This window comes from Poecilia reticulata, linkage group LG16, assembly GCF_000633615.1.
Source record: "Poecilia reticulata strain Guanapo linkage group LG16, Guppy_female_1.0+MT, whole genome shotgun sequence".
Taxonomy (NCBI): Eukaryota; Metazoa; Chordata; class Actinopteri; order Cyprinodontiformes; family Poeciliidae; genus Poecilia; species Poecilia reticulata.
This window is the reverse complement of record NC_024346.1, coordinates 10,278,939-10,301,287: the sequence shown is the minus strand read 5'-3', so window position 1 is coordinate 10,301,287 and position 22,349 is coordinate 10,278,939. Positions and strand designations below refer to the sequence as shown.

Below are 22,349 nucleotides of genomic sequence, written 5' to 3'. Positions count from 1 at the left end.
TAGATTTATATGTTAACTAGATAATACAAACAAATGTACCCACTTACTGCCAGCTGTGCAGCATTAGATAGCAGTAAAATGCCTTGTTTTAAACAGATGGAAGTGATTTCCATTAGCAGAGCCAGATCTTACCTGTTCACTCGACGTGGGCACTTGTCAGGCTTGATGTCGACCTCGTAGAGGTAGACATCCATCTTTGGGATTTCCACCTGGAAGCAGTTGGCCAGCAGCTTGATTGGCTTCCCCATGGTGCCATAGCCAGGCCGCCGAGGCATGGAGAACAGGGCCTGGGGCCCAACGGCTCCTGAGAGGAGAACAAAAATATAAGGAATATAATAAAAACAGTCTTTGTGTGGATCAGATTCAAGTCACTCAGGCCAGAAACATAAAAAAAAAACGTGACTCATAAAACATACTAAAACTTGAGCAATAATAACTTTTCAACAGTTCTGTAATGCACACTACATACAGCGCAAAAGGTACTCATACCCCTTGCTACAAACACTTGAATAGATTTTGTAGGGATTTGGTGTGATAGAGCAACAGAAAGAAGTGCATGACTGTTTAGCAGAAAGAGTAGGATAAATACTTTTCACAATATTTCACAAATAAAAAAATGACAGGTTTGGCCTTATCCAGTCAATTCATAGTAGAATCACCTTTTGGTCCAATCACAGCTCCAAGTTTTTTGGGGTCCATCTGACTAATTGAAACTGGTGAACTGTTGCCTCATTTTTATGTTTTTTATTTATTTTATTTTTTTGCAGCCTCCAACAGATTTTCTTCCAGAATTGCTTTTCTAAAAATCAACTGACTATCCTCCCTGTTCTTCATGAAGAGAAGCAAACAGCATTGTGCATCTGTTGATCCATCCATCTACTGACTATGGATATTATTTTTATAACCTGATGCTCCTTTATACTTGTTCACAACTTTATTCCAGACTGTCTGGTGTGGTTGTTGATCTTCATGAGCCGTTTGCCCAACAATGTTTTCCAGCAAACCACTGAGGCCTTAATATAGAAACAAATATAAACATATGTATTTAGACTCAGATTAAATTACACACCGGTGGACTATTTTCTAATTTGGTGACTGAATACAACGGGCTGCTCTGGATTTTACCTAATGGTATCAGACTAAAGCTGACTGGACAATAATAACTCTTAGGGTTTTGTTTGTAAAAATATATTTTTTTCTTACATCTTTTAATGAGGTACTTTGTGTTGGTTAATCTTTCAAAAGAAATTACAAAACAATTAATTGCTGTTTGTGATTTTAGTGAACTGTGTAAAATTTTAAGGCGTATTAGTTATTTTCTTTGACTGTGTAGATGTTCATTTAAATCAATTCTACTGTTTTTGCTGATAATCAGATAAATGTGTATTAATAAAATCACTTTAAAATGATGAAAAGTTAAAAGAAAACAATAGTGCACCTAATGATTAAAAACAGAAATACTGCACTGGTAGGAAGAAATTACATATTAATGAGGTTACTGATGATTTAATCGTTTCCTTTTTAAAATTAAATGAAGTATTTTAGAATTTCAATTGAATCTGAATGACTGTCTCACTGTAATTACTAAACAAAGCAAAGATACTGAAAATGTCCCGACAAGGTCATGTGTATGGGGGAAATGCCAACAAATCCGACACATCACATGCTGACATTTCTAATCATGAAAAACCCACAAACACACTGCACCCTCCACAAAACTGCATCTTTGCAAGTTTAATATCAAACATGATCAATGCTGACGATCAAAAAAAAGCGGAGAATGTCTGGCATTTCAAGGCACACCAACCCTGAAGGAAACCCTGTCAACTTTCAGCTTTGGTTTATTTGAATATGTGAATTGAGTGAATCAGCAGTAAGAGACACAATCAAAATGTTTGCAAAGAGCTCTTCCCTCTGCCATTTTAGACTACCAATTCTATTCCATTTCACTGCCATGCAGGCAGAAAGCATATGCCTCAAAGAGGTAAATATCTGATCAAAGTGTGTCAAGGGTTTCCAAACTTCTAAGCTCTAAAGAACAAAATTCAAGCACATAATGACTAAAAACAAAAACGTGACACATGGCTGCCTTTAGAGCGATAGAAAAAAAGAGACGCGAATGTCTGAAGCATGAGTCACTTTGATCCTTAAACTGTTATTTTCCACTTTAATCCGCGACAATCTTGTTGAGGCTATTTAGGCTCTGCTGAGGCTTGCAACGCCTCATCAAAGCCGAGAACACCAACTTTTTGCTGACATCACAGCTTACTGTACTGTTTGTACTACTCCAACGATTGTATCATTCTGCTATTGTTATGAAACATTCATCTTCATACAGGAACTCATTGAAGGCTCGCCTATTTGCCTGGCTGGTGCTGCTTTGTTTACTCTCCCTCCCCATCAACCCATGGTGCTTTCATTTCAACTTTCCCCACAGCTTCAGCGCTCCTGACCAAAAAAAGGTGCCTGTTATGTGTCACTGAAAAATAAGAGTCATGTTTGAGCGTGTGATTCATCTCCGATTTGACTCACGGGTCCCACATGTGTAGGCTGCAGTTGAAAGCTGCCCTCAGGGGGAAGTTCATAGAAAATCTCCCCACAACAAAAAAGAAACCTGAAGTGAGGTAACATCACACAATGTGAGCTTGTTTATTTACAGTCGGGACGCGTTTTTTGTTGTTGTTTTTCCTGTGGAAAATGACTAGGTTGATGAAAGGGTAAAGACTTAGAATTACTTGAATAAAATGTGCAAAAAAAAAAAAAAAAAAAACGAGGGAAGGCTGGAAATTCTGTTACAACTATGTGCAAATTAACTGTTTGGTAATTTGTGAAACTTGTGTAGTGAGCCCACACAATAGCTCTGAAAACAGGCATCTATTAAGAGATATTTATAGAAATAAGATGCTGCTCTTGATTTTCTAGCTCACTAAAAATGTTCTTCCAGGATAGTTGGGAGTGGCATGATTATAGAAGAGGCGGGGTTGATGTTCTGTGGTTTTTATTGGCGTCTTGGAACTGGCCTCTACTCGGTGTGAGTCACAGGGCCACCACCACAGAAGAAGAAATGCGCTAAAGCACCCAGCTTTTGAACTCATCAATAGATTAGCCCGAGTAGTAATGATAGCATCTTAAATCTTTAGAAACCTCCTCCTACTGCCGCAAGTTGGTTTGTCTTCAGTCTGAAACCCACACATATAGTAATTTATAGAAGTGGTATTAAACAACAAGACTGCAGGAAATTCAGTTTTTGTTTTTACAGAGAACAACACAGTCAGAGTGGTACTTTTTTTGGGCATTTTACACAAACTCAACCACATGATTTTCAGCTTTAAACAAACTCCTTTTTACATTGCAGAATTACTCACTAGATGTTCAAAAATGTGCCTCTGTAAATGGAAACTTACTACAAGCTGAGGTGACATGCTCAGATTCAAAACAAAACCTCTTTAACCAATTCGCACCCTCCACCCATTTTCTGTATATCAGCTTTGTCATTTTAGTCATTCTTATTTCCCTTTTAGATCTAAGAAACCCAATTTATAGTAGAGCGCTTACTATTGTAGTCAAGCATTTTCATGTGTTCTTGATTAATAATCAGAATCAGCTTTATTGGCCAGGTTTGTGAACAAAGAAACAACCACCAAGGAATTTGACTCCTGTTTCACCCAACAGCATACAGACAATAAAAATATGTAAAACTTTAAAAATGAAAACAATAAAAAGAATATGCACATGTGTAATACACCTAATTTTAAAATAAATAAAGAAATTAAATAAATATTTGACCTTTACTTATTTAGTTGTAATTTATTTTCTTTTTTTTTTCTTGGAAAGAAAATATTTTTCCTGTGAATTGCTGTTGTCTAAATATAGCGAGCGTCTATCCTGTAGAGGGGTTATTATTTAAAACCCAAATCTCTACAGAGAACACGCAGCACAGTAGTTCACACTGTTCCAAAATACCAGGAGCTTGAGAAAACCCACTTTAGTCAAAGCACTCATTCACCTGTGAACACACAGAACTGCTTAATAATACACACGTGGGAGGCAACAAGCTGAGAGCCTGAAAATTTAACAAGCATGTCACAGATGTTTATTGAAGCCATTTATGAACCTGGCAGTAATGACTCAATAAAACAAAGCCGATAACGGGATCGCTATGTACCGCTTCTTCAGGGAGACGTAACAAAGTGATCTTCTAAAAGTAAAATAAACGGCAGGACTAGTTGCTCTGAAAGAAGGGATCATGTCTAACCCAGGAAAAAGGAGAGTTCACTTTTGATGAAAGTGTTAATTTATGCAAGTCCAGCTGTGTTCAACAATGTGATTCTGGCAACTGGAAATTTGTCTTACTTGTAAGCAACAGAAAAGTGCAGTCAGTTGACTGACGGTGTGCAGCAACAGGTGTTGCATTGCACTGTGCTTCAAAAAGCCAGAGAAACTGTGGTTGTTTCTGTAGCATCTCATTAAGATCAATATGATGGAACATTAGTGCACAAGATGCTGCACAAAGCCACAAATTCACTCCTTTACACCTTCTGATTGTTAATAATCTCCGTGAACGACTTTAGAGAAATCAAAAGTTTACCTAACAATGCTGCACCCCATGTTTCTGCTTTAGAAATCGAGAGTGAAAACTTGGATGAACTTTTGGTTAATTACCGGAAGGATACGCCTTCATAAACAAAGGCATAGGTCGAGGCAGATCAGATCTTCCTACTATACATCAGTGTGGTTTCGTTTCCTTAGACATGCAAACACAAAAGTGAGAGAACATTTAACCACAATCAGCTTGCAAAGATGCAGTTTTCTGCTGTTTAATATAGTCAGCTGGCATTATGCGATCTTTTTGTGGTCTTACAACTATACTGATTCCAAAGCTTCTAAGGGAGATTTCACAACAGATAATCAGGTAGCCTCGGTTCCATTGCGGACCAATGTTGCAGCATTTGTTACATATTCAGCTGGTGCAATTCGTTTTCACACTGAACCGTGTCCATCCAACAAAACCCTTTAACTTGTTCATCCCCTCGCCTGTGATGGCGCTGCGCCAAGAACCACTAAAGAAACAACGCAAAAACCTCTGAAGACGACACAAAGCTACTTCCTTCTCCACAAAATGTAAACACAGGTTGTAGGACTTCTCTTTTGTCTTTGGCAGAAGATCTAGAGTCATTTCTCCTGCTAGCGCTAGACTCAAGTGTTTGTTTTGGTTGAAATTATCCAAGATACCTTGCAATAATTGTTACTTTCTTGGTTTTGGAGTGAACACCAGTCTACTTGACATTCATGTATGCATTCGAACCACACTAGAGTTCACTTTAATCAAACAGAGACCACAGTTTTTAGTTGGACCAATGTTCACTTTTTTGGTTTGCATTGTCGTTAGAGTATACGTCTGCATATGAACCGGACTTTCTAGGAAAAAAAAACTAGAGTATTATTAAAGCAAGTTTAATAAGGCAGGTGTGAATTCACTTCAATAGTATCTCTAATGTAGAAAATCTCAGTATTTTCATACACAACATGTAATCTCAATGCATTTCTCAAACCTCTGTTTTTTTTGGTGCAAGTCAATCAGACCGCTCATCAAACTAATTGTGTTCAACATGAGCCGAGTCTGGCTGCAACACAAGTGCCCACTTAACACCAAAAGCTAACCTGATGGGATAAATTATTTAGTAGAAACGTCAATACGCACTGAATAAAAAAAAGTTACTTTCAACACTACCAAAAAAAAAAAAATCACTTTAGGTTTTATCAAATGATTATTATGTAGCATAATAAGGAAACTAAAAATTGCACGCATGTGTGCATGTGGCAGAAATAATTCAGTTTTCAACTTTATAGTGCAGCAGTAATCGAGACGCATTTTTCCTTGAAAAATGTTGCAGAAACATCTCAGCAATGTGAACTCATTCCACTCGGTTGCCTTGTAACACAACACAGTCACACTGTAAACAGTGGGCCGGGAGCCAAGGAAACTGCATGGTGAGAAGCCAGGCTGACATCCACTCACTGCAAACCCCCTCCGCCACGTCCCTCCCGTACACAAACGGCCACTCTCACACTGCTGACGCCAACACGCAAGTCCACAACGCAACACACACACGCACACAATACAGCTGTTGTACTTCTAATCCGGAGAGGCCTGAACGTTAGGAACAGGACGAGAGCTCAGTAACCAGGCACAATGGCGTCAGTCACAACCGGCCGAACCTAGAGACGCGCTTGCTCACAGAAAGACTGAAAGCTTCTGGGAGGACTGATGCCTGTCCCACACATCGCTACTCCTCCTTCCCGCTCACTCCATCAACCTCAGAGACAGCGTGCTGCATCTCGCACCCAGGAGAGTCACTGCCACTCTTGGCTACGGATAAACACCAGTCGGCCGTCACGTACCGACAGGTTGACAAGGGTATGCTCGGTCACAACAATGTGCAAATATGTTGAAATCCCTTCTGCACCACCTTCAATGCAAAACCTGGGCTTAAAAAAAGAGCAAACAACAAGCATCTTACGCAAATATTTTCAGAAAGCGTGTGAGGGAGGAGTTAGTGAGCCTAATGCCAGACCAGAGTAGGTCGCAAAAGGGAATTCATGGCAGTTTGACAGTAGTAGGTGATGATTGACAAAGAAAACCTAGATGAGGGATGTCAAAAGTGTGGCCCAGGGCCTATTGAGGCCCTTGGAATAATTTTGTTTGGCTACAAACCATAGATGAAGTATGAAACACATTTGGTCCTCCAGGAAATGGAACTGCTGTAGATGACAGCCTCGTTTGTCATCTTAAATGGAATATTTTTGTTATTCATATTTATTAAGGCAAATATCTGAGACCCATTTTGAGACCTTCAATAACCAGTGGGCTAAATGAGGCCTTCTGCATTGCTGGTCCAGCCTGACAGGCTGAGCAGACACAGGCTCATTTACTTATAATGTTGAGTTACGTGTGATTAAAGTACACATAGGTACTAAAACAGGAAAATTAATTAAATCTATAATTCAATTATGGCTTTAAACAATCACAGAACTATTATGAATGGCAAAAATATAGTATTAAAAGAAGGGCTGCCTAATATTTTGAATTGCAATCACAATGTCAATATCAATATTTGCAAAATCTAAATCGCAGAGGACTCCTAGGATGCAATAGTTGATGGGATATCATATTTCAAGGCCATGCATTTGTACTCTGCCAGCCAGTAATATATTTGGACAGATTATAAGGCAATAGCAGCTGTGGATGCTCAACCTGTCATCTGTAACGCCTGATTTGCCCCCAAGAAAGTGGACAGAAAATTGTAAACAACAGGAAACTGTTACTTCAAGATAACTGATAATTTAGCAACAGTATCACAATTAAAGGGTTTTGTGATTAATAAAAGTAATTCTAAACCTAGTCAACATGTGGATGCTAAGATGATATTAATCATCTTAACATTTAAGAAGCACATTAAAAATGCAAGATTCTTGTAACGGTGAGGGGGGGAAAACTACATTTGGAGTAACAAGTAGTCTGAGCCGTTCTTTGAATTATTAACTTTGAACAGGTTTTGTATCTGAAAATAAAAATGTTCTTACCTGCATGAACTTTACTTCCTCTAAGTTTTTATTTGCGCTCTTTACACCACACTGAATACATTAACACATTGCCAAAGGAGCCCAAGTTAACATTTAAGAGATGTGGCTACTAATCAACATTTTAACTAACTTCTGATGCACTGAATAAATTCAAATGACCAACAGAGTGATTTCTATCATTCAGTGAGGCTCAAAGCAGAAAATGCAGGCTTTTACTTCAAGGTCCAATTTTCCTGTCCATAACTTTTCTATGCATTCTGTTAGTGTAGAAACAGTATGAGTAATTGTTACTTTTCTGTTTTCATATAAATGTAAACAGATTTTGTAATAAAGCTAATCTAATTTTTTGTAAATATTTTGAAAAAAAAAAAAAGCTATGCTGGCAATGTGATACAAAAATGTAATGTTTTAAGTTAAATTTTATATAAAAAGGATAATGAAAGAAATATTTAAAAAATATATTAAGCATTTAAGTAAGCACTAATCTTATGCAAAACCATTAATAATCTGAATGAAAAACAAACGAATCCAACAGCAGTTACCCTTATTAACAAAAACTGGTCAGATCCAACGTCCCTATTATCAATGATACATTTTTGTTTAGCACAGCAATGAACACCCCCCTTAAAGACTATAAGGTTTAACTGCTTTCTCCATAGAAACCAACAACAATATGGCGATAGTTAGCCTTATGGGTGGTTGGGACCGCAGATGTGGGGGGGGTTAGACCATTGTCAACAGGCAGCTTGAATGAACTGAGTATTATGAGGAGAGACTGCAAATCAAGTGCTAAGCCCTCCCTCAAAGCCGACCCTACTGTCTGTACAAAATCCACAGAGAATCGACCTACAAGGAGAATGACAGGGAAGGCAGAGTTTCCCACTGGGGCACAGAGAGGGAAACAGAAGCAGTAACCAAGGAAGAGAAAGAGGAGTTGGGCTGGGGGTGGAGGGGTCGGAACCGTCTGTGAAAAAAAAAAAGAAAAAAGAAAAAAAAAAGAGCGGGAATGAGAGGACTGAACAAAGGCAGCTATAAAATAGGAAAAGAAAGTTGCAGGAAAATGAGAGCATGCTTAAAAACACCAACAGATTTCTTATTTTAGGCGTCCAATAAATGTTTCACTTCTGTGTTTTCTACAAAGACCACCTCAAGCTTTAGCTCATATTGAGCTGATTCATCTCTAGCCAACTCAAATCCCACCTGGGTAAAATGTGACAGGTGGATAGTTGAAGGTGGGGATCCCCCCCCACTTCCGCCTGCTGTGCTGTGAAAAGCCATCTCATTGTCTTTCCAGTAAATGAACCATAACATGTAATCCAAGGTTTAAAACCAGAAGCAAGATAGTTTCCATCTTAACTTTGAAGACTTTCGAATGGATTCTGTTCAGTACAAAAACAACCAGCCAGAAGAATGAGACAGAAATCTTTAGATGGAAGATCATTTCTGGGCAAGATATCTTACCTCTTGAAGTTTTTGACTGATAAACATCAAGAACAAATCACATTCATTTCTTTGGTTAAATACTATTCTGCCAGACGAGAGTCAAAATGTTTTTTTGTTTTGTAATTTTGCATATCTGAGATTAAGGGCTAAATATCCTAATCAAATAATCTTGATTTAGTCAGAAATGAAATCAAGGTTATTTGTCACAATTTGTTTTCCCCCCACTTCATAAATTTAAGAGCTTTGCTTCACACATTGTTTTTCAGGAAGAAATAGCTGTCCTTCCAAACAAAGCAGAAGAATAAAATCAAAGCATCTAATGCTGTCTTTTTTGTTTTTTGCTCCCCAAATGCGATTATCATGGTAAAGGCTGGAAAAGCATTTTGTTGGGGGTGAGACAGATTCATTATTGGTGGTTCTCAACCCTGGTCCGCATGAGCCTATTAATCACACATTTATTGAAGCCAGGTGTGTGGAAGCAGGAAAACACCTAAAACATGCAGGACACTGGTCCCTGAGGACCAAAGTTGGGAAACACTGCTTACCGATTCCCTACTTTAAACCAATGCCAAAATATTTCCATTCTGAACAGGATTCATTCATGTGTTACTAAAGTTGAAATTTGACAAGTTACTGTAGTATAATTTTGTAGATTATATTCTTTGTGATCGTCTGAAACTGAAATTTCTTTCAAACTTGGAACAAATATTAAAACAGCCCCACCAGAAATGTTGCCAAATGTCAATTAGTTACAGCAAAAGTAGGATTAAAGTATTTCCCTTTCACATCTTGTTTCAAGTAAGAGGATTATACAAATTAGAAGGTTTGTAGAAAATACAAAACAAAAATGGATGGGCCTTCACATTTTTCTTAATATGACAGGGCTTGTTTTATGCCATGGCAAAATAAAAAATTAACAATAACCTGACGTGCTGTGTTAACATCAATGTTGTTAAATTAATTTCATTTTTTTTACGCTTCAAAAGCATTTACTTCTTACAGCCCTCATGCCAAGCTCTTGGGAACGATGGGCCCCATGGTAAATATACTTGGTACTATTGAGACACATCTAAATGGGCGAAGTGATCAATAAGCATTTCCCTCACACCATTCTCCAGACCACAGACTGACCGGTGGAAGGCCGCCCCTTTTAAACATTCACCCAAGATCAGACCTCAACGGTCAGCATGCAGAAACACAAGATGACCAATTAACTAACACACACAGCATATCATCAACTCAAACTTGCGTCTGTATTAATGCATTTCAAAATGAAAACACCAGAAATGTTTAACTAACTAAATGTCAAGTTGGATAGTGGTATAGTCAGTGAAACTCCATGTGTTGTGTTCTCAGAGCCCTGAGCAAACACATCCACTGCTGGCAGCTCTCCAGGTCTGCTTTTATGACAACCGTGCTGATTGAGGAGCTGGAGGGGTAAACTACAGTAAACAAGCCAGGAGTTTATTAGGATATTGGGTTAAATTTTTCCCAGTAATCGCTTTCAAGCATTCTACTGTGCAAGGTTTTTAGTGCGCCTGTCAGAATGTTAAAACTTAGATAAAAGTAACAGAATTTCAATATGAGACACCGAGTTGTTTCTAGGATTTGGATAACATTCATTCACTTCTGCATTTGTCTGAGGCATCCGTCTGTCACCATATGTTGGTGGGAAAACACCTTGCAGTCCCTGTTGCTGTTAATGCTGGGAAGCTGAAGGAGGCTGAGGTGCTAACAGGAGAACAGGCAACAGAGAGGGATCTCCTCTCGAAGGAGGCGGGAGTGGGCAACGGACCAGCTCCAGTATCACATATCACTGGCTAATCAAGAGAACCTTGCATTCAGTTTATGGTCACATAAGAGGAAAGCTTCCGCTACAATGGAGACAAAGCCAGGTGGTTCAAAACTGTTTAACGGCCACCTTGATCAAGGTGGCCGCCGTTTGGTTCTCACCAAGTCTGGACAAAGATGAGTAAAAGTCTAAATTAAACATTACGGTAACTAAAATGACATTTTTTAAAATAGATTTTTTTTTAAAGTTAGAAGAAATCTATTTCAGTTTCTGGGACAAAATATTTTATAAGTAGAGATTTTCTGATTATAAAGTAAACGAATAAAATAATTTATTATACTCATTATTGTTGTTGTTATTATTATTAATTCCTGTTTGTGATACAATCAGTGGTTATTGTTAATTTTTTGGTCCAGCAAAATTGTGTTGGAGGAATTACCAAAATACTCTTAATGTTCTTCATCAAAAATTTACTGATTTCCCACACAATGTCCGAATATCATGACATTTTAAAAAAATATATTTTATATCATTTAAGGATTTATTTTGGAAATAATGCAAGAATTCAATTTGTTTCCAGTCAGAGCATGTGACAATTTTCTATAGCATTAATAGTAACATCTGGACTGGAAATCCCCCACACATTTATTTGTACAACTAAATAGGGCAAAATATTGACCTGAGGTCATTAGTCGAATATTTCAAGGCAACTTCTCAAACATTTTTTGAAATTAAGCACTTTTTGTGATTTTGGATCACAGCTTTCCAATATGACGGACCAGAATTAACCCAAAATATTAACTTTAGAAAGACTTGTCTTATTTATTCACCTACGTACATGATCTTGATATCATTTAAGTTACTTTACAGTCATTTCAGATAAAAAAAATTTTACATATTAATTTTCCTATCACTCCTCTTTATAACCCTTTTACAAAAACCTCAAATTCTGAGTCTGGTCACTACATTCTTTTTATTTATTCATTTATTATTGTTTAACTGTGCTGCCAAACAGTTTTGAGCACCAAACACATGTACCATAGTAAAGATGTTAAGCTGAAAGGCAGCTGCTAAATATGTTGAGGTCAGTTTGGAGGGGTCAGTCCCTGACAGAGTTCAGCTACAGTCACATGTTCTGAGATGACCAGCAATGCGAGGCTTCAGGGGAATACCAGGCTTGTGTTTGAAGCCCACACCTGACCTGCCTGATGATGGAAAATCAGCAGAACCACCTCCTCAGTATCACCAAGGAATACGAAATTGAGAATAGCCAAATTATTTCCCCATGAGATCCAAAGGAAACAAAATTACACATCTTGTCCATCCACTCCTTCTACACAATGTATGATCCTGTGCTGCGAGTCATTCTAGTGATCGAAAACCTACGATCGAGTATAACGGATCTATTACACCTATGTTCCATCTCACCCCTACTTGCGAAACAGCCAAGAAAAGAAATGCTGCAAGATTAATCACCTGTAGTTCCGATTTCCATTCATGAGGTCTCTGCCCGGTTCGCTTCCCGGATCACAGATGTCAAACGTTCGGGACTCCTCCGTTAAGTCCGGTGTCTCCTTCGGGAGTGCAGCGCCTCTGCCTCCTCCGCTGAGTAACAGCGTGTCCTAACCCCCGATATCCTCCTCTTTCACTCCCACTTTGAAAAGGCAACCCTCGCTATGGTTTTCCGTTGGCTCCACAAACCACCTTCTCCGCACGCCGACTGCTAAAATCGGATTTCACTGCCACGGCGAAGGATAGTGGCTACTGTGGTGGGGAATGAAAATCTGCTAGTTAGCCAAGTTAGCTTGCTAGCCAGGCTTTGGGGGAAAGTGGCTGGAGCAGACGAGAGGAGCTGTCAGGAGATCATCACAGCAGGGTCATTGAGTCCAACTGAATCCCCACCGATGTATGGCCGTCCCCAGGGACGACATACATATTTAACCACGGGACAAGGAGTCGTAGGAGCAGCTAAAGTGGTTAGCTGGCAAGCTAGCTCTACTGATAGTTGGAATTCTGACAGACGACGGCCACTTTTTATCGCGTTAAAAACAGCTGCTTCAGGCGGGTCGCTTTTCCCAGTCTCCGTCTTCCGCAGACGTCGTCGTCGTCTGGAAGTAAGTGTCCAAGCGTCGAAACGAAGCTGTCAACCCCGCTGTGTATCCGCCGATAAGTGTCGGGATTTCCAGGCTGGTTGACAGAACAACTCTGCAGGGCTTCGGCAAGCCAGCTAAATATGGTGAAGTTGCCTTTCTGACACCGACAGGAAGAGGTGGGCTCAGTGTTGCCAGACGTCAGAACCAAGAACTCCGCCTTTAGCTAGAGGTAATCCTACGTTTATGAATAAATCAGTGGAACATTACAGGTGCATTTGAATACGGAGTTTAAATTCCGTTTTACCAACACAATTTAAAAAGGAAAACTCAAAATGTATAGCTTTATTACACATAGTGAAAACCCACTAAATAAAGTCAACATAAACCACACAAACTCTTCCATCCAAGCATTTTCATAGGAAATGTAGTAGAAAAAATTATAGCTAATGAAAAGGGAGGGCACTACAACCTTGAGAGGATTGTGAAGCAAAGTCCATTCAAAAAGACTGAAAGAGATTCACAAGGATTTCTAAAATAGGAAACACTATTTTTTAAGGCATATAATTAAGGCGAATGTCGCCTTATGCCTCTACACAAAGGATGTATACACCATTGAAAGGTCTGCTAGTTCACTGAATGCAGCATCCAATAAAATTAATGAAAGGTTAATTGGAAAGGATAAAAATGTGGTTGAAAAAGGTGCACAAGAAGCAATAACTGCAAGTTTAAGAGGATTGTGAAGCAAAGCCCATTTAAGAGATTTGAAGAAGCTTCACAAAGCATGGATAGAGCCAGTACTTCAATAATCACCAAACTAACTGGGCCATAACATGGGCAACCAACAAAATCATATCATTTGCATGCACCAAGTATTAAAGAAACTATTGGTCAGTGGAAATCAAACTCCCAGTCTATAGAAAAGATTTGACTGAAGCTGGTCTACTGCGATATCAAGTTCAGTCAGTACAGTTGTGTATTAGGACATACATTTGCCGTTTCCCTCTCTTGACAAACTTTATGGAAATGCTGATTTTATTTTCCAGAACAATGTGGCAGTTGTCCACACTGTCAAAAATACAAATGTTTAATTTTCTGGCAATCGTTCTCATTATAAAGGGCATGTAGTAATTCATTCAAAGAGGAGCACCAACCATGTTTCAGTGCATACATGAACAAACCTTACACTGGCTGACATTTCTGTTCTAAATATGACTGTCATCTAATATTAAAATTTTTTGAGTGACTGAATTATTAGCGATAATTCATAAAAATTAACACCAGAAATATTTCAGCTTGTGTGCCAAGTCTTTAAAATATAAATGTCCCATTTTTGAACTGAATTACTAAAATAAAATATATGTCCAATCAGTAAGCTGTCAGACAAAATCATCCAGGAAAATGTAGGTGTAACTCAAGTGACTTCTTTTGCTGTAACATTGAAACCAAGGAGTTTTAATTTGGATTAAATTGGGGGAAATGTGTGGGGGTGAAAGAGTGGATTGAGATTCACCTGACTAGAGTGAGAAATTGAGGAAAACATTTGAGTCTCACTCCAGAAGAGTGATAATGACAACTGCAATACATAAGAACAAAACTAAAACTTTCCCAGCAAAATGAAGAAATCTATTTACCTTTTAGTCTAAATTAAAATAAAGACATCCAATCACAAAACATTAAAAAAACAAATTTTATTTTCATTAAAAAATAACCCTCCCCAACAGAGTTCCAATACTATCACACACAGAGCCAAAATAATATGCTTCCATGTCATTTCATTCATATCTATTGGGAAGTGCTATGAGAAGGACTGTTCTTGATCAGTGGCTTCAATATTGCTTTGACAGACCGTGAGGCTGTGTGGAGAGGAACGGACTCTCCTGTGTCCACGATACATTTCTAGGGTGACTGCAAATTTTTGTGTCTCCCCTTTGCAAGGTGCTTTTGTGGCTTCGGCAAGTGAAGAACTGCATCTGGTTTTAGTGGTGCCCGGGAAATATCCCCAGGCTGGTATTTGTCGAGTACAGAACAAGCAGTAAAACACTGGCCTCAAGAGTGAAAAGGCCCCGCGTGTGTTGGGCCAAAATATAACATGTAAATATTATATATTTATATATACAAATCACCTTGGACACAATGAAGGATCAGTAAAACGGCGTACAAAGGCATTCTGATTACGCAAGTTCATAAATACGATTTTAAAATCAAACTCGTCTGACCTCTTTTCTCACAATCCCTTTCGACGTTAAGGGGGCTCTGACCATCAGACAAGATTTGAGGCGTTTTAAGGGCAGCTGAGGTGGAATTTTGAGACCGTTTCCACAGTGCCCTCTTGAGGAAACACTGACAATAGTCACAATATTCATAATGACAAAAAATAGCAGTCTTTATAACCATTACACAATCGAGGCAAAACAACAGGCAGTGGCGAGCACAAGGCTCCTACCTCTAAGAAAACCAAAGTAAGGTGGCTCAGAATATCCAGTCAATAAAAAATAATAATTACATGCATTTCCCCCCCCCCTATAAATCCAGAGAACTACACGATGTAAAAGGCAGGGCATATTAAGTAGTAGTAATAGAGGCCCACCCTGTCCAATGAGCAATTCCCTGTCTGTGCCGCCCATGCACACAGAGCACCAATAGAAATTTGGCAAACACAGACTAGGGGACTGGGGCAGAGGATGCTGAATGTCTATAACGCCAAACAATTGGCAAGGAAGGAGTGACGGAAGAGGCCAATGCAGTGATAGTTTGGCCTGAATGGGAGATGAGACAAGTGCATTGGCTTAGTTTTTTCTCTACAGGCCGAGACAGAAACCAAGAGCTCAGATATGTGTGCTTTTGTTTTCCAGGCAATGATATGTAAATGCCTGCAGTGGGAAGAGCAGGACAGATGGAAGATAGGTATGTACAGGTATGACAAGAATGTTGTGATCCAAAGTGTTAGAATGCACTGTGTGGCTTCACTGCCACCGATACAAGTAGGAATGATGATGTGCAGAACGATCAGAGCAAGGCCCCTGGCTGAAGGCGTGTTCAGCTTTGCAGCACTTGAGTGATCACAGACTTTGTTTGCCTGCTTTCAAATGTCCAGGATAGTTCAACATGCAAGGATAGTTGGCCTTGCATGTTGCCTTTGTTCTGAAAGCGATGCAAGTGTTGGAGTGAAAGTTTAAAGTAGTTTGTCAAGTTTCTAAGTTCATTTTGTAAAATAAAATCAGTAAGTAAACAAAAGTGCCTCATAAATCCTTAAAGAGCATTGAATGCAGAAGTAAAATATTATCTTCCTGTTTAAGTGCCCCTTTTTCATTGGTTGGCATCACTTTTGGCTGGTTAATAATGCTGGTTTAGGTGCATGGGGTGCAAGTATATTTGATACACTCTATGCAAATGGTCCCTCTAGTGTTACGCTACGCTTGCGTCTATAGGCTAAATCTCTAGGGACTAGCCAATCAGGACTGAGAGTGCAGCAGCATCTCTCTCCTGCATCTACAGTCGCTACACCCGCTCCTTCTGTCGGTGCTAATACAAAGACCAGAGGGCTAGTCTCGCATGACTACCAAACTCTATGTGCAGGACTGGTGGCACCTACATGCTAACACTAAGTGCTAATGTACCATACCTCAGACTCTTCAAGGCCATTTTTTTTAAACAATAAACATCATTTAAGAAAAAAAATATAAAACATGAATGCAAGTCATGAAGTAGTTAAAAAATTATATGTGTGTGTGCATGCTCAGTACCGCCCAACTGGAGGATCCCCACTCTCAGGGGCTTGGAACACTGGCATCCATCTTTCGGATGGGTAGAGGCAGCATTGTGGCGGTAGATTAAAAAAAAACAAAAAAAAAAGTTTAACCATTTTTTTTGCCCTTCCTAGAGCCTATTTTTCCTCCCATCTCTATTGCATACTTACATTGATAGGAGTGTGAAGGTAGCGTACAATACAATTACATAATAATATTCACTTAAAAAAAATGTCAACATAAAAAAGCAACTGTCCTGATAACGTAAAAACAACAAAATGATATTCAAAACCTATCGAGTGCATGAGGCTGCAGACTCAGCCCGTAATTACAGGAGGACATTGTGTTTTTTTGGATTGAAAAAGACTGGCTGGCAGGTCTGTGGAAGTGTGTGTAGTGGGTAGTTGTCAGGAGTAAGGGATGGGGATGAGGTGGGAGTGGGTTTTCCGCCCGCTCAGGTAAAAATGAGGCGGAAGGGAACAATGGTGGCGATGGCTGGTGAAGCTCAGGCGAAGTACATGGTCCTCAGAGTGTCATGGTGAATCTGAACAGCTTTAGCCAGCGCCTGGGGGTCCCGGCCATTACTCTGACCCGATACATGGCTGCCCTCCCCACTGCAAGGAGACAGAAAAGGAGAGAAGATGCAGCAAACAAACTAGCAACATGTGTACCTCAAAGAATAGTAGAAAAAGGTTGATTCTGCTATGCAATTAAAAAAGTGTGATATTTTCCAAGAATCTATTTCTTTTCATTTGAATCATTATGGTTTCCAGCTAATAAAAAGCCAACCTTCAGATTCTCTGAAAATTAAAAGATTACATGAGACCAATAAAAAATATTAGTTTTATTTCAGAAACAGGATGGCTATTTTCAGCTTACAACTACTACTGATTTGAAAGATGTCCAATAGTCGGCCACAGGCAGAGTGAGCCACAAAAGGTCACTGCATCTCCAGGCATATCACTGAAAGCTTAGTGGTAGAGAAATATTTGGTAGGAATGGCTGCACAAGCAAGTAAAATTTGCATTTAATTTGAAAATCAAGTTTCCAGTGTCGAGAGGGGTGGAGAAGCTAAGTTGTTTGAGACCCAGTGTGATGTTTGAGAGGGAGTTATGAATTAGGGAACTATGTCATCTGATGTTGGTTCACTGTATTTAATCAAGCCCAAAGTCTACTAGGAGATTTAAAAACACTTGTTGCTGTCATCTTCTGCCAAGCTTTACGGAGATTCTAAATTAATTTTGCCTACACTGCAAAGAATACCAAGAACTGGTTTAATTGTCATTATAACATTGTGTATGATTGAACAGCACTGATAATCTATTTAGTTTAATTAAGAAGAAAAAGAAAAAGACAACAGATGAGCTGAAATTAACTATTAAAAGTAACCTGGACCTCAGCAGGGCCACAGGCTGACGGCCTCCATGCTACACTACAACGATGAGGTCATGCAAAAACCTCCTCAAGTAGTGCATGTATTTAACATTTGACATACTTTGCAGTAAGTTGACATTTCCGCATTAAATTTTATTTTTATTTCAAATTGGTCTTATAAAATTTTCCAATGTCCAAAGAAACTAAATGCTTTACACTAGTTGGTAGCTATAATGATAAAAATAACAGAAATACACAATATTTGTTTTTAAACTATATAAGTTTTTTTCATTTTGAAACAAATTACTGAAGTTTACTTTTCAATGATATTGTAGTTTACCGAGATGCCCTCAGTAAACTAAAGATGCCTTTTCATTAAAATAAAAAGGCAACAAGATAATGCCCCAGTTTGATTTCCATCATAAGCAAAAAATTATGCCAAATATCTTTTTGATGGTGAACTGTACATAGTACATATATGACAAAGGAAATATCTTTAAATATCCCATTGGTCTTCCCAAACTGAAATATGTAATGCTCGTGTTACACACGAACCTGTCATGTTCTTTGTCCACCAGATGATAGCGGGCACGGAAGGCCACAAGCCGGGCATAGTAGGCCGGCGCAGGGATGGAGACTGAACGGGTACAACGAACGTACGTGTGGCACAACTGGTAGGTTAGAATCTGCAACTCATCTGCCGTGAAACGATTGTCGTCCCATAAGACGTAGTAATGAGACGGCCGGCTGGTGCCCTGGTGACACAGAGGAAACAGGAAATCAACTGAACATCTATGTTGCTTAAAAATGAGAGAGAAAAACAATTGGAAAATTCAAAAAGGGTTCAAAGAAGCAGAGAAAGTCAAAACGGGTAGAAAATATTTCTGCTAATCTTGACCTGTATGCCTGCGTGGCTGCACAGGTAGAAATCGAACTCAAAGGGATGAGTGATGCTGGTGTCCACTGTAGTCCCTGCAGGTATATTGCCACTCTTCCCAATCTGAGGAGGAAATCAGTAATTAATGATTTCTAAACAATAAATAAAACATTAAACTTTTTGCCTGGAGAATGAAGAGCTCACTCTTTCAGATTTGTCAGCACAGAAGAGGCGTGTGTGGTGGCGTTTCTGGACCACGATGTAGGTGATACCAGGCTGGTAATCCTTCTCCAGCTTTATGCATGCGTCTCTGATGGCCAGGAGCTCATAGTGAAGAATCTGAACAGAAGGTACTTAATTAGGACTAAAGTCGAAGAAAAAAAAAAAGAAATAATAATTATATAAAGTCAATCAAAAGAGAGTGGCTTCATGTCAAGCTGTTTTTTTAACCTGTGGCAGCTGTCCCTCCGGAACCCCGTCTCTGTAGAAAATGATCCTGGTGGGCTTGAAGCGCGTCGACTTGTAGAACTGGATGAGCAGCTCCCGCACCATGTAAGACAAATCTTCAATGATTTCCTGCCGGGGTCTCTGGACACGCACCGTGGCACAGTATCTGCTGGGATGGGCGTCCATACTGCCTACCACCTGGAAGAGGGAGCAGCAGGAGGAATGAAGACAGCTGCATGAGCTGTTATGAGCCGCATCTCATCTATTAAGGAGAATATGAAGAGTGAAAATGATGTTAATCGAATAACGTGTTCAAATGTTCTTAAAAGGATTACATGTTTAGTTATTTGAGAATGTAAGCATTTGTCTGCATTTCTAGACAATACAGAAAAATTCTTAAAACAAGTTTCTCTTTATTGAAAGCATTCACACAGCTTCAGTCCTGCTGTAATGAGTCATTTTTCCTTCCTATTTGCAGTTGTATTTCTGAACATAAGCCTCCCCTAAAGGCCACACCTGGAATATGCAAGCAGCTCAGCATTAAACGTCATTTTCTATTGTCCAGTGTTTACATCATAATGATCCTTTTCTACAAGTTGTCTCCTTTTGCCGGATCACTCAGACGTACCCACTCACCTCTCCAATGTGCCGTCTGTGTGACTCAATCATTTGTCATTATTGCTAGGCAACAACCCAGCCAACCACAGCTGAGATGAGGTCAAGTGTGGACAAGGGTTGACGTCATTTCCTATGAACGTGAGTCAATGATGAGCCATTTGTTTCCCAGCTCCGCCCTTACTACTTTTTGCCTCCTTTTGTCAAAGATTATACAAAAAGTCAGATTCATCTTAGACGATTGTCATGACATGGACAATAAAACCAGTGCAAGTTTAACCATTTCATAGATCAAAAGATTTAATTTTTCCTTTCTTTTTAAAATAAGCTAAAGGGGACCTTCATAATTGTATGATTAAGTTTTCAATGCAACAGCTAAGAAAAAATATTTTCTTTGTGTTGGAAGACTAAAGGTACTGCTGCTGTTTTTACCTTTTAAAGCTGTTCTGCTCCAAACTGCGATACAGAGCGAAACAGCCATCTAGTGTCACAGTTACCAAGCAACCACAATCGTGTGAGTTTTCATAGAGATCCTTAAGTCGTTTGCATTATTTACATGCCCTTCCTACTTTTGTTTGACTATAAAAGTATCACTCTGGCATGACTGAAGCCAACACAGGACAAAGGAGGAACTTTGTAATGTGTTGGAAAACATTTAGAAATCATTAAATGTGACATTAGCTAAATTTATGGAACTGTGGCTATAAAATGCACATAAAACTAATTCAATGCTACAAATCTTTCAAATCGTTGGCTGCATTAAGTCTCTTTTGCATTACATCATTTTCCAACTTAAAACAATTCAAAATAAGTAAAAAGTAGTAATAATAAATTTAGATGTTGGACACTTACTTGTATCGGGGTCTCCCAAGGTTATCAAAAATTATGGATTCTCATTATACTATTTCTACAATTTAAAGTCTCTTAAATAACATTCTAGAGTTTTCTTCAGCTGTAGGGAACAAAATAAAACAACACTGCCCTCCTCCAACTGTTAATATACATTGCTGCTAGCTAAAATAATTATTTTTTTTTCATTTGGACAGACAGTTATAGTGTGGAACGCAAAGGAGCACCATCTATTGTACCTGGAAAGCTAAGTGCAGCATGTATGTTAACCTGCAGTCTCTTAATATTTACTTTGCCTGTAAAACAAAAACCTACTGCCAATTAATGAGCAAGTCTATCTTATAAAATAGAAATGAACCTATGTTAACTGTAATAAATATATTATCATAATAGCAGTAGGTATAATGGTAAAGTTACTAGACTTTACCATTATTCTATAATGGTAAAGTCATTATTATGTTATATATTTTTGTTAAGATTTGGATTTCAATATCATGAGACTGTAAAGCATAGTTGTTATACTGGCTCAAGCCCACCAGTTACCAGAGCTTAACCAGTGAAGTTCACCCAAAGATGGGTTTAGCTCGCAGATTTCATGGGGAGCTTGGTTTTCCTTCTTTTTCTAGAGAAAATGTAAAAATCCCAACCAATATACAGGGACTTACAGCAGTAATAGACGGCTTCTTGCCATCTCCAGCTGGAGGATGCGTCACATCTGCTCCCAGGAAGATAACCGGCTGCTGAAACACAGCAGACCTGCCGATGCACATGAGAGATCGGATGCAAATTACGACTGCTAATCGAGGAAGGACAGGTTTGCTTTTTAGAGTTATTTCATACAAGAAAATAGAAAAAAATCCAACTTTCAAAAGATTTACAAAGAGAAATCAACATTACATTTCATAAAATATGTAGACAATGATTTTATTTTCTTGATAGAAGAGGCAGACTATCCCCCAAGTAAGCTAATGTCCTGTGTAAACTATGGCAGCAGTAATACAAACATGAGTTGTTCACAGCAGTTTTATTCATCTAATGCACCAAATGTAAACGTATAAAAACACACTCAAACAGAAGCTCACCTTTGGTGAGGAACCAGGATGTTGTTTATTCCTCCCAGCTTCACGTTGATCTTTAGGCAGAGGTTGGAGAGAGTCTGAGGCGATGTTTTTACAACATTTTTCACCTGGACACACTGCGTGGCCATGCCGAGCAGAGTGTCTCCCACACGCTTCACCTCCGCTGGAGAAGACAAGAGTTTGAACATTAGAAAGTCATTGTTGTGCTTGAAGAATGTGGGAACATCCTTTTGATGTATGTACTTAGTAATTTGATGTGCTTTTGGCAACTGCTGCCCTGCTCCTTTAAATTAAGGGACATAAGTATTTCCTCCATTACTGTTAGCCAGGTTGACTTTCCCAGGAAAAAGGGGGTTAAAGCGGAAAATAAAACTGAGTTTCGCAGATCATTTATAAGCAAATTAATAAAATTCAGAGAAGATATATAAATATATATCTTCTCTGAAGATA

The 22,349-nt window shown here is 38.9% G+C and overlaps 2 protein-coding genes across 3 annotated transcripts in view; both read right to left on the bottom strand.

The window, feature by feature from the left end:
- The window catches only part of ago3a (argonaute RISC catalytic component 3a), a 39,234-nt gene extending 26,083 nt beyond the window's left edge, over nt 1–13,151 (bottom strand). For both annotated transcript variants that reach the window (XM_008431070.2, XM_008431071.2), the window contains exons 1-2: nt 12,296–13,151; nt 133–304 (exon numbers count right to left, since the gene is read on the bottom strand). In XM_008431070.2, the coding sequence (XP_008429292.1) occupies nt 133–304; nt 12,296–12,314 (191 nt within the window). In that variant the 5' untranslated portion in view covers nt 12,315–13,151. The remainder of the gene's footprint in view (nt 1–132; nt 305–12,295) is intronic.
- Nucleotides 13,152–14,585: 1,434 nt separating this feature from the next.
- ago1 (argonaute RISC component 1) overlaps nt 14,586–22,349 on the bottom strand; it is a 22,458-nt gene continuing 14,694 nt past the window's right edge. The window contains exons 13-19 of the mRNA XM_008431073.2: nt 21,903–22,062; nt 21,486–21,576; nt 19,360–19,554; nt 19,114–19,248; nt 18,931–19,032; nt 18,588–18,787; nt 14,586–17,272 (exon numbers count right to left, since the gene is read on the bottom strand). Of these exons, the coding sequence (XP_008429295.1) occupies nt 17,164–17,272; nt 18,588–18,787; nt 18,931–19,032; nt 19,114–19,248; nt 19,360–19,554; nt 21,486–21,576; nt 21,903–22,062 (992 nt within the window). The 3' untranslated portion in view covers nt 14,586–17,163. The remainder of the gene's footprint in view (nt 17,273–18,587; nt 18,788–18,930; nt 19,033–19,113; nt 19,249–19,359; nt 19,555–21,485; nt 21,577–21,902; nt 22,063–22,349) is intronic.